Source organism: Octopus bimaculoides, chromosome 11 (genome assembly GCF_046866305.1).
Source record: "Octopus bimaculoides isolate indiv1 chromosome 11, ASM4686630v1, whole genome shotgun sequence".
Lineage (NCBI taxonomy): Eukaryota > Metazoa > Mollusca > Cephalopoda > Octopoda > Octopodidae > Octopus > Octopus bimaculoides.
Genome location: NC_142938.1, coordinates 7616050 through 7633915, shown reverse-complemented (window position 1 = coordinate 7633915; position 17866 = coordinate 7616050). Strand labels below are relative to the sequence as shown.

The following is a 17866-nucleotide window of genomic DNA, read 5'->3' as shown; positions in this document are numbered from 1 at the left end:
AGCCAGTCAGGTGACAGACATCGGCCACATTCAGATGGTGCTTTTTACGTGGCACTGATAACAAAAATAGATTAGCCATGTGCAAATTCTGACCAAAAGCAATAAAAGTAGGAAGCACAATTCCAACAAGTAGAAGCCTGTAGAAGCTGGCCTAAGAGACAACTTCTATCTAACTCTACATAGACACAGAGAATTTATATGGAGCAGTGAACTGTGGGTATTCCTAAGGGACAACTTAATGCAATATCTTGATTTACAGCAATGAAGTCGACCAGATGACACATTGTGGTAGAAATCTATAGCAGCCAAGACTGAAAGAGATAAATGATAGTCGAGAAGAAAGGAGGAACAAATTATTAAAACAAAGAAGATGAGTGAGTGAGATGTTGGAGTCAGGTAACGCAGAGCGAGTAAGAAAACAAAGAAGTTTTCAATACTATTTAATCAGGAAGTACGAAGTCTTTCAATTGTTTACATGAATCAGTCATTGATGAGGATAGGATGAGTGTTAAGACATACTTTTCAAATGACCACATTTACAAAAGTGCACTTGTACCTATGAGAGAGAGGGGGGGGAGGAAGGAGAGAGGGGGGGGAGGAAGGAGAGAGCGGGAGGGAGAGAAAGAGAGGTCATTATAAACAGGATCAATGCAATAAATGCTCTATAGAACTTAACAGCATACACAATAATGGATTATTTGAATGGTTAGCTGGAAATAGTGGATTAACTTGTCTAAGTCAGTGTTCCGCATGGGGAGGGAGGGAGAGAGGGACAGTGAGGATTAAAAAAAGGGGTGGAGGGGTGGTGGATAAATTGCCCTGTTTAATAGGACAGTTTTAGACTTTTAAAATTTGCCATCAAGAAAGGAGGGTTGATAGATGAAAACTCCATTTTGTCCTCATATTAGTGAGACCCTATTAAATTAAATATTAGTGGCCCTAATAATTGAAGTGGAGAAGTGGTTGGTATTTATCAGTTTCAAAAGTACTGATTTAAGGGATATTGTTAATGCTTGGGGGGAGGGGGGTTTAACACTTTTGCGTTCAGGTTTTTCTGTTAGATGTAATGCTTATTTATTCACTTTGTTTTTGGATTAGTCATTGCATTATCTCATAGCTTTGAGATTATGATGATGTGACTATATACAGAATGACATTGCAGGGTAGGTGTGAGAGTTCAAATATGACTGGTATGAACATAAAACTGGTAGAATATTTGGGCCGGATGTGGCTGGCTTAAGAGTCAAAGGGACCCCTTTTAGTCCTGTCAAAGACATGGCAGTCCTCTCTAGCACTGGTGTCCCAATAAATTGCCCCCAGTCTACTACATAAAGTGGTTGGTAATAAAAGGAATGTTCATTTATCGAAATGAAGCCAAACTGTAATTTTCAAATGAGATGTAGACTTGTTTGTAAACAATAACGATTTGTCCATTCTATGGCAGCATGGAAAACATATGAAAAGCAACAACATCAATAACAATTATGTTATTGACATGCAGGAGTTGAGACAGAAAGTTTGGTTTTCAGCAAAACATATTTGAGAAACTCTTTATTATCACCTATAAGTAGAGAAAGAGAGTAGTAATAAGATTGCCTTTCCATGATTAAAAAAAACCCCCATGATTCACAAGTTATTCAGAAAATAAAAGCTATTCAGAAATATGTTTCACAAGTATCTAATTTCATAATAATGGCATAGAAATCTAAGGAAAGCTCATGATATAAGACGGTTTTTTTTTGTTTTTTTAGAACAAGCAGCTCAAGTTGTTAATTACTAAAGTACAACTGACTTAGGTAAAAGAAATATAATTAGCTAAGAGAGTCAATGAATTAGCTAAGGTAGAGATAGAATAATAAGACTCAGATTAGAGACAAGTAACACAACAGCATTCATGCTAAAGAACTGGTTTATTGAGGCCTTTGTGCAAGCTACAAGCACACAAAGTTGATAAATGATGCATAGCCATCACAGTTGGTGGGAGATAATCTCAAGGGAGATAATCAGAGAAAGACTTGAAAGTCAACATAAGATCATAATACATCATGTAAAATAAAGTAAATATAACAAATAATCAAGAATCCTTGTCCGGTATCAGATCAATCCCAAAATCTAATCAGTTCATGCCAGTCACAAGGCCAAACATCCCTGAAAGTTTCATCCGAATCCATCCAGCGGTACTTGAGATATCTTGTCCATGGACAAACAAACAAACACAACTGAAAACAATACCTCCGCCTTCGCTAAGGCGGAGGTAATAATAATAATAATCCTTTCCACCACAGACACAAGGCTTGGAATTTTGAGAGAAGGGATTAGTTGATTAGATTGAACCCAGTGCATAACTGGTACTTATTTCACTGACCATGAAATGATGAAAGGCAAAGTTGCCAATGACAGAATTTGAACTTAAAACATAAAGAGCCAGAAGAAATACTGCTGAACATTTTGTCTGGCATGCTAATGATTCTGCCAGCTTGCAATAATAATAATAATTATAATCTTTTCTACTCTAGGCCTGTAATTTTGGGAGAAGGGGCCAGTCGATTAGATCGACCTCAGTACGCAACTGGTACTTCTCAATTTATCGACTCTGAAGGGATGAAAGGTAAAGTCGACCTCGGCAAAATTTGAACACGGAACATAAAGACAGACGAAATACCACTAAGCATTTTGTCTGATGTGCTAACGTTTCTACCAGCACGCCGTCTTAATAATAATAATAATAATAATAATAATCCTTTCTACTATAGGCACAAGGCCTGAAATTTGGGGGGACGGGGACTATAGTCGATTACATCAACCCCAATGTTTCACTGGTACTTAATTTATCGACCCCAAAAGGATAAGTAAAATCAACCTTGGCAGAATTTGAACTCTGAACGTAAAGACGGACGAAATGCCGCTGAACATTTTATTCGGCGTGTTAACGACGCCGCCAGTTCGCCGCTTTAATAATAATAATAAATCAATAAAAAGATAAAATCATTTACTACGTAAACAAAAATTACTAATAGGGAGAAATACTTTGAAGTGTTAAGATTTTTTTAAAAAATTAATATAAGTTAATTATCTTTAATTCGATATTTAAAAACACCAGCAAAGCAGTCAATTTGTCAAGGGAGAGCACTCTTATCGTTGTTCTCCCGTATATTTTTTTTATTGTGCAGAGAGAGAGAGAGAGATGAGGATTTATCTTCCAATAGACATCCCGGGGGAAATAAACACACTTTCTCTGTATGTCCATCACAAATTAACCGCTTAAACTGATTGTTAAAACAAGTAGCACGAGGATCCAAATCGTGTGTATTGAGAGATATGGATACCAACATTAGCGTACATATTTATATACTATTAAAGCTATTTGAAACGTAAAGGCCATTACGAATTCAGTTTCATTTTTCAAATTTAGAGAAAAATGTTAAGAGAATATTAGCAAAAGTTATATGCATTTATGAATTGGAAAAGAATACAACATTTTTTATATTGCGTATATGTGATTACACAATTAGCAATAATATTAGTGTTGTTATATCATCGTCACCATCATTATTTAACGTCCGTTGTGCATGCTAGCATGGATTGGACGGTTTGATTGGGCTGGTAAGCTGGAAGGCTGTACCAGACTCCAGTCTGATTTGCCATGGTTTTCTAACCATGCCCTTCCTGACGCCAACCACTCCAAGAGTGTAATGGATGCATTTACGTGCCACCGGCACGGGTGCCAATTTGCGTGACACCGGTATCTGCCACGACTGTGATTTTGCTTGCAGCAATAATGTATAAGATTTTTCTAATTTTGGCACAGGGCCAGCAATTTTAAGGAGAGAAGGCAAGTCGATTACATCAACCCCAGTACTTGGTTGTATTGTATTTTATCAACCCTGAAAGAGATGACAGGCAAAGATGGCTTCAATGGTATTTGAACTCTGAATGTAAAGAGGTAGATGAAATGCTGCGAAGTATTTTGTCCAAGGTGCTAATAAATTTTGATTTCTTAAGCCCAAGGACAATTTTTCGAGTATTTATTAGCATTTAAACTGATTCTAGTAAATTACTGGTATTTGTTTTTATTGCTCTGAAAAGAAGAAAAGGCAAAACAGGAATCAGTGTGGTTTGAACTCAGAATGCAGCAATAGGAAACTACATACTGTATAGCATTTAAAATGGAACTATATTTCTTTCAATTCCCCACTCGATGACTTATGTAATTCAACAAGGGCACCATTATAAGTAATGTACCCTTGTTGGCAAACCAGCTTGACGACTTCTGTTCCACCCTGCAAACTACTATTTTGTACTTGCATGTGTGTGTCACCCTTTTCCATAAAATACTTGGTAGAAAAAAAAAATTTTTTAAATAAAAGCTAGCATTCAATATATCTACTAAACATACGAAACCTCAAAGCAAAATATTATGATACATTGGTGCAGGCCTGGTCGAGTGTTTAAGAAGTTTGCTTCCCAATCACATGGTTCTGAGTTCGATGTTGCTATGCAGCCCCTGGGCAAGTGACTATAAGCCTGAGTTGGCCAAAGCTTTGTAAGTGGATTGGTAGACAGAAATTGAAGGAAACCTGGTGTGAGAGAGAGAGAGAGAGAGAGAGAGAGAGAGAGAGAGAGAGAGAGAGAGAGAGAGGGAGAGAGGGAGAGAGAGAGAGAGAGAGAGAGAGAGAGAAGAGAGAGAGAGAGAGAGAGAAAGAGAGAGAGAGAGAGAGAGAGAGAGAAAAAGTGTGTGTGTGTGTGTGTGTGTGTGTGTGTGTGTGTGTGTGTGTGTGTGTGTGTGTGTGTGTGTGTGAACTATTGTCTTGAATATGTCTAGCCATGAGAAATGTTACCCTGATTGAAAACAGGTGAAATGCAGCCAATCGCAAAAATTTTGCCTCAGGCAAATTCTGTCTGGATGGTTCAGCAAGCATGGGTCACTGGACATTAAATGATGATGATGATGATGATGATGATGGTGAAGCAGCAGTGCCAATGAAAGGATACAAACCACAAATCTTTGGCTGGTTTCCTTGAACCCTACCAACTCATCCACACACAATGTCTGAGCGACTTCAAAGGAAACGTATATTCAATAAACTCATTTTGTTTGTACACATCATTTATTTTATAAACTAACACAGACATTTGCTTGCCACAAAACTAATTGTCTTGCGGTTGGATGCCACTTACAATATTAACACTCAACATTCAAGTGTGAAGTAGAAGCGGAATCTATTACCGGCCAGTGAAGCAAGACGAGCAATGTATCTGACTTGGGAGCAGAATACGAAAGATTAGACGAATGGCTTCCACAAGATTTCATTTAGTAATATATAATCAATCAATATTTCGTTCATGGTGAGGTAGTAGAATCATTGGTGCTTCAGTCAAAAACGTTTAGCAGCATTTCTTGTCACGCGTTATGTTCAAATGCCACAAGGGTTGACTTAGCCTTTCATTTCAAAGGTGGTGAGCAGAGAGAACCAGGTTAGCATGCTGGGCAATATGCTTAGCAGTATTTTGTCAGTCTTCATGTTCTGCATTCAAATCCCATGCCTTTCATCCTTTCGGTGTTGATAAAGTAAATACCATTAGCCCCACTGTGAGCAATAAAGAAATGAAGTACCAGTTGAGTGAGTACTGAGGTCGGTGTGATATCGACTTACTCCCTTCTCCCGAACTTGCTGGCCTTGTGCCAAAATTTGAAACCCACATTCATTCATTGAATAAAAGATTATTATCATCATCATCATTTAATGTCCGCTTTCCATGCTGGCATGGATTGGATGGTCTGAAAGAAAACTGGTAAGCCAGGGAGCTGTACCAGGTTCCAATCTGGTTTGGAAAGGTTTCTATGGTTGGATGCCCTTCCTAACGCTAACAACTCAGAGTGTAGTGGGTGTTTTTTTATGTGCCACCAGCACAGGGGCCATTAATCTGACACTGGTACAAGCCGTGACTATGGTCTCCAAAATAAAATTTTAATAAAGAGGAAAAAAAGAAGAGAAAAATGCTGTAAACAAAATTGAAACTGATGTAGATATACTTGTGTCAATCAACTGCATGTCACAAGTGCAAGATTAGTTGTGCTAATTAAACATTATCAAAACTATACATCTTGCTTTGATATCTCTTTACGTCTAACCTAAATGAAACAAGATACTGATAATAATCAGCAGCCACCATCCAAACATCACTCATATTGATTTTTGTTTTAGGTTTCATCTTGACGCATTGGTTTATTTTAAAGGGTGTTGATAATCATCATCATCATCATTTTAACATCCACTTCTTCATACTGAGGAGGATTTCTTCAGCTGGATTCCCTTCCTATTTCTGACCCTCACCTGTTCCCAAGGAAGGTGATATCTTTACATAACCAGACATGTTTCCACAGAATAATGAAAATGAGCAAAGTGCTTGTATGACAGCATTACCTAATTACAACTATCAAGGAAACACACACACACACACACAATGGACTTGTTTTGGCTTCTACCGACCAAATCCAATCACATGGCTTTGGCTGGCTCAAAGCTAGAGCAGAAGACACTTTTGCCCCAAATGGCCAGGCAGTGGGACTAAATTTGAAACCACACAGTTGGGAAGCAAGCATTTGAACTTCACAGCCGTGTCTGAAACCTCTAGCTGGTTGCTCAAATGGTTAGAAATACCATGCTCTACCGTCTTCAAAAAGGAATGATCTATTAGACAATGTAATCGTCTTAGAAGTAAAAAGAAAAGGGAAAATAACACAGGATGTGTTAGGAAGGGCATCCAGCCATAAAAACCGTGCCAAAATAGACACAGAAGTATGGTGCGGTCTTCTGCCCGGCCAACTCCTGTCAAACCGTCCAACCCATGCCAGCATGGAAGGAGGACATTAAATGATGATGATGAGGAGGATGGTCATGTTTGAATTTCATTCTAAGTCTGCTTGAATATATACATCGGCCTTTGAATTTGTTATCTCCTCTCTTTAATTTTATATTCCTGAAGCTCTAACAGAACGCTACTCGGTTGAGCTGTATAAAGTGGACATCTATATCACTTATTTCTTCATTGTTCTACACACACATATATATATTAGGAGAGGAAAATGTAAAACAATAAAAAAAAACACAATTTGCTATATTGTAACAATTTTCTCAGTAGCACTGCCAATGTTTCCTCTTCCAACAACATTAATTGTCAGAAAACAAGAGAGGTGCACTTAAAACTGACCAGCAACTATAGACATTATTGTACCATTCAGATATTTGGTAACACAAACAAAACAAAAACTGCAGGTAACTTACCTCAGACTTTCATTAGTGATATGGAAACAACCAGATAGATTTAGATATGTAAGTCCTCTGCTTTGCTCTTGACAAGATTGTGGTTTGATTTTAGAATTTTCCACACAATTATCAAAAGTCAGTGTCCGATCACAAGTCAAAAAGTCACTATATGACATAAATTCATTATGAAGTTTCTTCAGTGAATTTGAAGTCCTTAACGTTTGTCTTAAATTGTCTCTGTTGTTAATGACAACATTTTCATATTTATTTGCATTCAAAGGACAAGAAACTGTTGGAATGTTGCAGCCGATGCAACAATCTGGCAACAGGTCATCGCTGATGTTAAATGACCGCATTTCTGAGCAGTTTTTATTTTGTATGCCACACTGTGATGACACTAATGGACAAGATTCAATTTCTAAAGACGTTTTCAGTTTCAAAATGGGGAATGATTTAGTGTTAAATACTGGATTTCCTATAACCAGTGAAATTTTTTTCAATGTCTTATCAGTGATATTAATGCAACCAGTAAAATCTAGGTGTTGTAGTTTATAGCCACAGCCATTTTCACCAAGACTGAAACAAGAAAGTAAAATCACATTAGGTGTGTGTATGTCTGTTTGTTGTGTATGTGTGTGGGAGTATATAGACACACATAGATTCCCCTCCCCCCCCCCATTTACTTTGATCTTTTTCAATGTTATTTGAATCAACACAAAATATTGTAGTGTTCTATGGATATTTGTGGTTCTATTCTTCCTCTACAATTTTTGTTTATCATTTTTGCCATTTGAATAAATTTTACTACTTTTCAGACATATTTCTATAGAGTGCCAAGTAGAAAAGTTTAACAAATTTATCTGACAACCCAATGTATAAAATTCAGCAAGATGAGCAGTGAATATTCTTTTCCCCCAAAGTTAAAAACTTGTTAAAAATGTTATCAAGGAAATAGGTTGTAAGTCTTAAAAAAAATTATTTTACTGGTTTCAGCCATAAATAATTTAACTTGCCACTTTTTATAGCTCAAAAGATCATTTCTGATTACAACAGCACAAAGATCATTCTCAAAATGATATCAGTCTAAACTTTGGGACTATCACTTTTGACAAGTATGGAATTATGCAATAATTATTTTTTCATTTTTTTTTTAATAAAACTACAATGAAAAGCAGACAAATGCCTAGAGATTTTTAAAATGCTAAAAGGATCATCATTATATTTAACGTCCATTTACTATGTTAACAATGGGTCGGACAGTGTAACAAGATCTGGTGAGCTGCAGGGTTGCGTGAAGCTCCAAAACCATGTCAAAACTCAGAGTTCAACACAGATCTGCAATTCACTGGATCCTGTCAAATCATCCACACCAGCATGAAAAACAGATGTTAAATGATAATGATGATCCATTAAGCATTTTTTATATCACTTCCTTCACAACTTGGATGGATTTATAACAAAGCCAGCTACATGGATCATGATTTTACATTCTTCCCCAATACAGCTAATCATTTATAAACAAATTACTTAATCCCACTAAAATTTATGTAAATAAAGGGAATATGCTTTGTTTAAAGATACAATGTAATAGCCATTACATTTGTTAAATCTAGAATTAACATAAAATAATTATAATACTGATAGAAGTAGCATTAATTATAAATTCATTTCATAAATCTAAATTAAAATCTAAAGATCCTACTGAAAAAAGAAATTGAAAATTGGAACAAGACAATTTCACTGACAGTTTCAACAGTTTATAAATGGAAATTTTAAAGAACAAACAGAACTAACCTTTTGAATGCTTTATCAGAGATTTTTGTTTGAGAAATATCCAGGAACTCTAAGTTAGGACAAAAGGACAAAAATTCTCGGAGCTGCAATAAAAAATAAAATGTCAATCAAACAATTTGAATACAGGTTGTTTTTTTTTAAAAAACATGGAAAGAATTTTTAAATAAATGACAGTGACTATGACAATTATACATAAATAATTACACTTATTTTTATTTCTAAATTATCCACTATTCAAATAGTTGTCAGAAATTATTGTATCTGCCAGCATATAAGATGTGCTGCTTTCATCTTTAAATATGTCAAAAAACTACCCTGTATTTTGACATCATGTGATGGTTGTAAATGAGGGTTGTAAATGACAAGAAGGATATCTGGCCATAACAAGTCTGCCTCAACTAATTCCATCTGACCCAAGCTATATGGAAAGTGGACATTAAATGATGATGATCATGATGAACAAATAAAACAATCAAGATGAGAAGAGGAAAACATGTCAAGTGTTGTGGGATATTAAGAATATTAAACTTGGTAAAAAAAACAAAGTTAATACACAGGACACTAACTATGAGTGACAAGCTACTGGTTCTCTTAAATAGGTTGAGAAGCTAAGACCAGAAGATGCAAGTTGAAAAGATAAATATATTTTAGTTTACAGAATAGAGTTATCTATCTTTAATGAACATATTTTTGAAGCAATCACTAACCAATTGATGTTCCCACTGTGTTCGCCACTCACAGCATTTCCCCCTCTATCCATCTACCCCTCTCCTTCACACTCCTATGAACTTACTTACCCACCCATGCAACTTCTCTTATATTCACTTTCCTGTAACCTGAGAGTGCATCCTGATACATCGTCACCACTGACTTTCTTTTCCAACTAGAGTAACTGTATATCTCCCCCACAGTAACACACCTGTTCCTGTCCCTCTATCATACTTTTTAACCTCCCATCACCTGGCATAAAGCCACCTCCCTCAATACAACTCCTCACAAAGCTGAGCAGGGATCTTGTCTTGCAGGTTACTTGGTGACCTCACTAGTGCTGGTGCTATGTAAAAAAGCACCCAGTACACACTGTAAAGTGGTAGGCATTAGGGAGGGCATCCAGCTATACAAACCATGCCAAACCAGACAAATGGAGTCTGGTCCAGTCCTTTGGCTCACCAGCTCCTGTTGAACCATCCAATCCATGCCAGCATGGAAAATGGATGTTAAATGATGATGATGATGATGATTTAAAGTTTACTCAAAAACCACTTCATACAAAAATTACAATATTTTACATTATTTTCCATAGGTGAAACTATCCATGGAAATATCTGTTTTCTAGCAGGATGCCCTTCCTGTTACAAATTACCATATTTTAACATGTATAAGGAACCCTTTTTTTGTCAAAAGTTAGGTTAAAAAATATGGGAGTTTCTTATACATGGATAGCATCATAATCCCTTACAAAAACCTTTTTCCAAATTTTAAGCCCCCAAAATTAGAAGGTTCTTTATACACGTTAAAATACAGGGAGTAAGAATAATGGAGCAAGCTTTCAACATTTTTGTTTTAAGCTAACAACCAGAACAAGTAGAGTTATGTGCCTTGCTTAAGGACAACATTACAAAGCTAGATCACAACTGGGTAATCCGCCATCTTATCGTTGTAGCAAGTGTACCTTTCTTATTCAATCACAATTTCAAAGTATTTCACCCTTGCAAGAACTTTGATGATATATAAAGGTTCCTTGGGGGTCAGGTGGAGTGAGAAATAATTTACCAGAGCACAAAAAGTTACAAAGCAAATCAAAGGACTCGTTATTTTTCTGAAGCCTAGCACTTATTCTATCAGTCTCTTTTGCTGAACTGCTAGTTTACGGGGATTGGAACACACCACCACTGGTTGTCGTAGGGTGGTGGGGGGACAAACACTGACAGACACAGACATATTTATCAAACCACTTCAATGAACACAGTATATAGAAAACAAACTTTATATATGGCTGTGGCGAAGTTTTTGATTTATACTACATGACTTCAGGTTCAATCCCACTGCATGGTACTTTGAGCAAGTATCTCCTACTATAGCGCTAGGATGACCAAAAGCTTTGTCAGTGGATTTGGTAGATAAAATCTGTGGAAACACGTTGCGTGTGTGTGTGTGTGTGTGTATGCAGGCATACATCTCTTTGTCTCTTTGCTCCCTACGCAACCCACACACACACCACAAAACTGACCGACAGAATAAGTATCAAACTTAAAAATAAGCACTGAGGTCAATTTGAATAAAACCCTTCAAGACGGTGCTCCAGCATGGCTGGTAGTCCAATGGCCGAAACAAATAATTAAAAAAAAAAAAGATAAAGATATATAGGCGTAGGAGTGGCTGTGTGGAAAGTAGCTTGCTTCCCAACCACATGGTTCCGGGTTCAGTCCCACTGCGTGGCACCTTGGGCAAGTCTCTTCTACTAAAAGCCTTAGGCCAACCAAAGCCTTGTGAGTGGATTTGGTAGATGGAAACTGAAAGAAGCCCGTCGTGTGCGTGTGTGTTTGCATGTCTGTGTTTGTCCCCCCTCTCCACCATCACTTGACAACCAATGCTGGTGTGTTTACATCCCTGTAACATAGCTGTTCAGCAAAAGAGACGGATAGAATAAGTACTGGGCTTGCGAAGAATAAGTCCTGGGGTCAATTTGTTTGACTAAAGGTAGTGCTCCAGCATGGCCACAGTCAAATGACTGAAATAAAAGAATAAAATAGATTTAAAAATATATAAATCAAAGACTGAAAAGGACTCACCACATCATCAGTAACCCCATGACAATAAGCTAGGTCAAGTTTCTGAACTCCATGACCAATTCGTTCCAAAAAAGGACTCTCACTCAAAGATGCAATGAATTTTCTTTCAGTGAAATACTGCAAAGATAAGAAAGAACAAGATAGAATTTTTGAAGACAAACTAAAGCAAATAGAATCATAAGCTTTGCTACTACAAGAGCACATGATGATGAAAGTAAGAACTAAGCTGATATTTCATTAATGATATTGAAAGTGACAGAACCAAGAACAAAAAGTTCATGAATACACATATATAAACAAAGATGCACACACACACACACACACAATGTAAGGCCACTGTCTGTTGAGTGCTACGGGTAACATGTGATGATTTGGGACAACCTGTTGCAGGGACCAGTTGTCTGCAACTAAACTGGAAGCACCACCAAGCTGGTTGGTGAGGAGAATGGTTTTTTTGGGGACACTGTAGCATGAAAAACAAGACCCATCAAAGGACAGATGAATCCAGAATAGTCAACTTTCATCCAATTACATAATATATATATGTGTATATATATATATACATGGGATCATCCCATGAATAATGCGGTTTTTTCAATTGCATAAACTAAATTAAAAATGAACTTTGTCTTAATTTTGAAAAAGAAAAGAAGTATAAAAAAAAAACGCATTATTTATGTATGTAAAAGGCCAACAAATTGTTTCAACTTATATTTTTCTGATATACATAATCACAGTCCCATTATATATAAGTCACTTCAGGGTCCTTGGTTCAGAAAGACGAAATTCCGTGTGAAAGGAGGAGGTGCCTGAGAACTCTACCCCCATGACCTATCCAAGAATAGTGGGCAGAGAAGATGGACGGATGGATAAAAAGCCTTGATAAACAGGTGATGTGTGTGAGGAACAGTGGGTGAAGCTTGCAAAGAAAGGATTAGACAAAGTGCATAATGCAGGTTTGGGGAAGAGACAAGTGCATCAAGTGGCTTTAAGTGAAGATAGTAGGCAGCTTATTAGTTCATAGGAACAGAAGCTATTATAGCAAAGCAGAAAAGAAAGAGAAGAGAATGAGTCTATTTATGGTACAGAGGCTGTAGCATGTTAATGGTGTGAATTTTTGCTAATTAGCAGGATAGCCTTCTTGGGAGGTGGAAGAGAAATAGGGTGTTTATGTGTATAGCAAACGCACTGATTCAGTTTGTGAACAGCTATAGAAATGCAACACACTTGTGCTTCATACGAGACTTCACATTAGTTCAGGCCTGTGATATTTTCTGGCTCTAAAGAAAAAAATTTGACTTTTGAAATGCAGTTTTGTTAATATCATAAGGCATATATGGCTGCCATTAGAATGAAGCAGAAGGAAAAAAAAAAGTTCTCAATAATTCATGTAAATGCCAAAATTTGCAGAAACTATCCTGCAAGAAATGTCAAAATCTAACACTAACAGTTATGAAAACATGCACACACAGATTTGTTAGCTCCATAGACTTCAGAACAGTAATTTTACCTTGCTAGAGGTATTGGCAGACTCATCAATATCAGCATCTTCATCAAACTGGATGGCAGTTTGAGGGCAGACACCAGACAGGGTCACTTCTTCCAACAAATTATCGTTACTTTTGAATGTCCAGAAACCTGTAGTTAAATCATGAAAGCAAATTTAATAAAAGACAAATGATCAACAATAAAGTGGCAAATGATGATGATGAAAGAAACTATCACATTCAATGGCACAGATGACACTGTTTTCCCAAAACAATATCTCCAAAAAAAAAAGAAGAAAAAACCCTGGGTCCTATATACTAAGATGAGTGTCCTATCAGCTTTAATGCACTAAAACTTTTTTCCATGACTATGCACTGCTGAAATTAGGGTGTGCTTAATATACCCATGTATCTTTTATGCCATCAAACATGGCATGTTCCGTATAACATCTTAGGATCATTGTTTGCTGGCAACAGAGGATGGACTTCAAATTGAAAAACTGAACAAACGAGCAAATACAACTATTACTAATACTGCAACAGTTTACATCCATTGTTTCTGATGTACAAAGGTTGGATATTGTTGTGATCACAACTTCATATTGTATTTACAGGGTGACCCCCCCCCCCCCAAAAAAAAAACAGAACCCATAAAATTTTATCAGACCCTACAAAGGTCCAGCAAATTTCTTAAACTTCGGTCTGTGTACAATCATTCCCTTTGCATAAAAGTCATGTTCTTAAAGCGGTAAGCTGGCAGAATCGGTAGCACGCCGGGCGAAATGCTTAGCAGTATTTCATCTGCCACTACGTTCTGAGTTCAAATTCCGCCAAGGTCGACTTTGCCTTTCATCCTTTCAGGGTCGATAAATTAAGTACCAGTTACGTACTGGGGTCGATCTAATCGACTGGTCCCCTCCCACCAAAATTTTAGGCCTTGTGCCTAGAGCAGGAAAAAAAAAGTTCTGTTTTTTTCAAAATAAGCTCCAAATGGCATACATTGTGCAAACACTTGCATATGTCGCACAAAATTGTCAATTACTCGAACACATTCCTCTTTGGAGATTTCCCTGATTTCAGCTGTGATTGCTAACTTCAGTTCATCAACCGTTTAAAGGTTGTTCTGGTAAACATTATCCTTGAGATACCCCCACAGATAAGAATCTGGAACCATGTGGTTGGTAAGCAAGCTAGTCTTTTTAAAACTGCATGTTATTTGTTGTTATTTGTAGTTGTCTTTCCTTCTCACGGCCAAAGAGCATTCATTTATTTCTTCCGGGTTATTATTTTGAGTAAATAATTGACATTGTGAATATTTTTACACACTTACCTCTAGCCCAATAGGTTGGATTCACTACCGTCCAAAGGGACGGGTCCATAGTAAGCCGATTCCAGTTTACAGACATCTTAGAACAGTACATGAGCTCAAGTGGATTCAGAAAAGAGAAAATCTGAAGCCATACTTCATCAGGCAGTTGACTCTCAATTGGAACCAGTGTTTCTTTTTTGTCATCAATCTCCTTTTCTTCTTTCTCTTCAGTTTCCTCCATTTTAGATTCAGTATTACCATAAAAGTTATCTGAATAAAGAAAGGAAAGTGAAATCAATATCCTACCCAGACATACAATTTAATTACCCGCCTGCTTTTTCCATTCTTGCATCCTATTCTCTCTTTTGTAGTCACCTCATCAGCAAGACACCAGCTCCCGCCCACCTATCATACTACCATATCCCTCAAAGCTACATCCCATTCGGCCTAGTTTGGAAAGTTACTTGGCGACCTCACCCGTGCTGGTGCCATGAAAAATGCACCCAGTACACTCTGTGAAGTGGTTGGCACTATGAAGGACATCCAGCTGCAGAAACCACGCCAAAGTAGCCACTGGAACTTGGTGCAACCCTCTCGCTCAACAGTTCATCTTGAACCATCCAATCCATGCCAGCATAAAAAAAAAGGATGTTAAACAAGGGACAACATTACTATTTGTTGTTAAGGCAGTAGAATGTGATTATTCATATTATTAGCTCAGTAACTTAATTACAATGAGTTACGCATTGGTTAAAGAATTATTCTTACCATGAAGAAGGCTCTGGTATAATTCTGCAACATAGACTTTATGTTCTTGTAGGTGGGTGTGATGATCAATGACTTGAGTTTGAATTTCTTTCAATTCTTCATAAGAGAAATGTTCAACCAATAACGGCTGCAGAATCTGGAGAAAATGGAATAAGTTTTTTTGTTTTAGTTACATAAAGCATTATCTCTCAGACTTTCTCTCCTAATAACCCCTTTTTTCCATATAAATTTTCTTGAGACTCTCTTGGAGCAAGTATGAGATGTTTTGGCACAGCTATTCTGGTGCCAGCTCTTTAGCACTGCCGATTCAACACTGACTTATTTGACATCGGACGTTTTAATGTTTTTCTCTCATTCTCTCTCTCTCTCTCTATTTCTGTTTGTGTGTGTGTGTGTGTGTGTGAGCATCTAGTTATGTTGTCAAGACAGTTTGAGTGCTCAGCCAGTTGTGTGAAATCATTAGCTCTCAAACAGCTGTGCCCAGCTCTCATTCGACCCCTTGAGTGTCATAAAATTCAATAGGGAATAGATGAAAGCAACTGGATGGGATTATATTCAACAATAAAAACTACTAATAACAATCTAAAACTTAGAAAATACAAAATGGAGCTCAGTCTGACTGCATGGCACCTTAAGCAAGCATCTTCTACTATAACTTTGGGCCAACCAAAACCTTTTGAGTGGATATGGTAGACAAACTGAAAGAAGCCTGTCGTATACACACACACACACACACACACACACGTTTTTGACTTCTTTTTTGTCTTGCAAGCACTTGGTGACCCTGTCAGTGCAGGTGCCACTTAAAAGCACCCAGTCCACACTGTAAAGTGGTTGCCATTTGGAAAGGCATCCAGCTGTAAAAACCTTGCCAAAACTGACCTCACCTGTGCTTATTCCATGTAAAAAGCACTAAGTCCACTTTGCTGAATGGTTGGTGTTAGGAAGGGCATCCAGCTGTAAAAATCCTGCCAAAACAGTTACAGAAGCCTAGTGCAGGTTTCTGCCCGGCCAGCTCTTGTGAAATCGTCCCACCCATGCTAACATGGAAGGCACACATTAAACGAAGATGATGATGATGATATCTACCCATGTATTTTTTCTGTCTCCCATCACCACTTGACAATCGGTGTTGGTGTGTTTATGTCCCTATAACTTAGCAGTTTGGCAAAAGAGCCTGATAGAATAAGTACCAGGCTTAAAAATTACTGGAGTCAATTTGTTCAACTGAAATTCTTCGAGGTAGTGCCCCAGCATGGCCGACTGAAACAAGGAAAAGATGAACACCTGCAGTGAGATGACTATGCTTGTATGTTTTGGTGCAACATACAATCTGTGCCTTTGGTTGAGAGGCATAAAGAAAATACAAATTCCCATAAACATTCAAAAACAAATGGTAAATGAGCTGCCATTACTAATTCAGAGAGTATCGAAATTTCTGTTTCCACATTCAACCAAAAGATACAAGAGTTTATTTTTCTGAATTTCCAGTTTGAGACTTGGATTCCACAACAGTTCTGCAAATTCTTCTACTGCTCTGTTGCCATATTGTGAACTCATTCAGACATACAATTGTAGCCAGGAAAAAAACATGTTGGTAGCTGTACTAAGTTCAGTAGCTTCAGATAAATTACTGTGCTTGTTAGAAATAGTCCAGGAACTCCAAATTATGGGAGTGGAATTAACACAAACAATGTTGAAAGATATCTCAGATATACAGATGTGTCACTTGTGTAAATAAGCAAACACGGTCTTTCCTTAATTCTTCTTCCCTAGCTGACAGTCAATGTCATTCCAGCTACAAACAGAGGACTTGGAAATTTACTAGTTCCTTTAATATTAGGAGCTTCAGACACAGCTTTTCCTTGAGTAAATAATATAAGGTCTTGATTCCATCCCCTTTTGCGAACCTTCCTATTAACTTCAGCTTTCAGAATTTCAGAGCAATGGGATTTCTTGAAATGAGAAAAAAAATAAAAATGTGTGTTTTTTTTTAATGCAAGAAACTAGACAGAGGGGAAAATTAACTATGACCTACTGGATGTGAAAAACAATATTTTGGATAGAGACACAGATAGAGGAATAGTTAGGGAGTTAGCTTTGCAATCACAAGGTTCCAGTCTCAACTCCAATGTGCAATACATTGGATAAGTACTACAGTAATTTTGGCTAGGTGCAGGCATGGCTGTAGTCAGAAGCTTGCCCTCCAACCACATGGTTCTGGGTTCAGTCCACAGCGTGGCACCTTGGGCAAGTGTCTTCTAGTACAGCCTCTGAAAGAAGCCTCTCTCATATGTGAATATATATATATATTTATGTGTGTATGTCTTTGTGTCAGTGTTTGTGCCCCCACCATCGCTTGACAACCGAAGTTGGTGGGTTTACATCCCCATATCTTAGCACTTCAGCAAAAGAGACCGATAGAATAAGTATAAGTACTAGGCTTAC

General features: G+C 37.4%; 1 protein-coding gene across 3 annotated transcripts in view; it reads right to left on the bottom strand.

The window, feature by feature from the left end:
* Nucleotides 1-17866, bottom strand: part of LOC106874883 (F-box/LRR-repeat protein 5) — a 44504-nt gene that overhangs the window by 13774 nt on the left and 12864 nt on the right. For all 3 annotated transcript variants that reach the window (XM_014922792.3, XM_052971465.2, XM_052971466.2), the window contains 6 exons: nt 15419-15554; nt 14672-14920; nt 13365-13492; nt 11855-11971; nt 9063-9145; nt 7287-7844 (listed from right to left, as the gene is read on the bottom strand). In XM_014922792.3, coding sequence (XP_014778278.1) covers nt 7287-7844; nt 9063-9145; nt 11855-11971; nt 13365-13492; nt 14672-14920; nt 15419-15554 — 1271 coding nt within the window. The remainder of the gene's footprint in view (nt 1-7286; nt 7845-9062; nt 9146-11854; nt 11972-13364; nt 13493-14671; nt 14921-15418; nt 15555-17866) is intronic.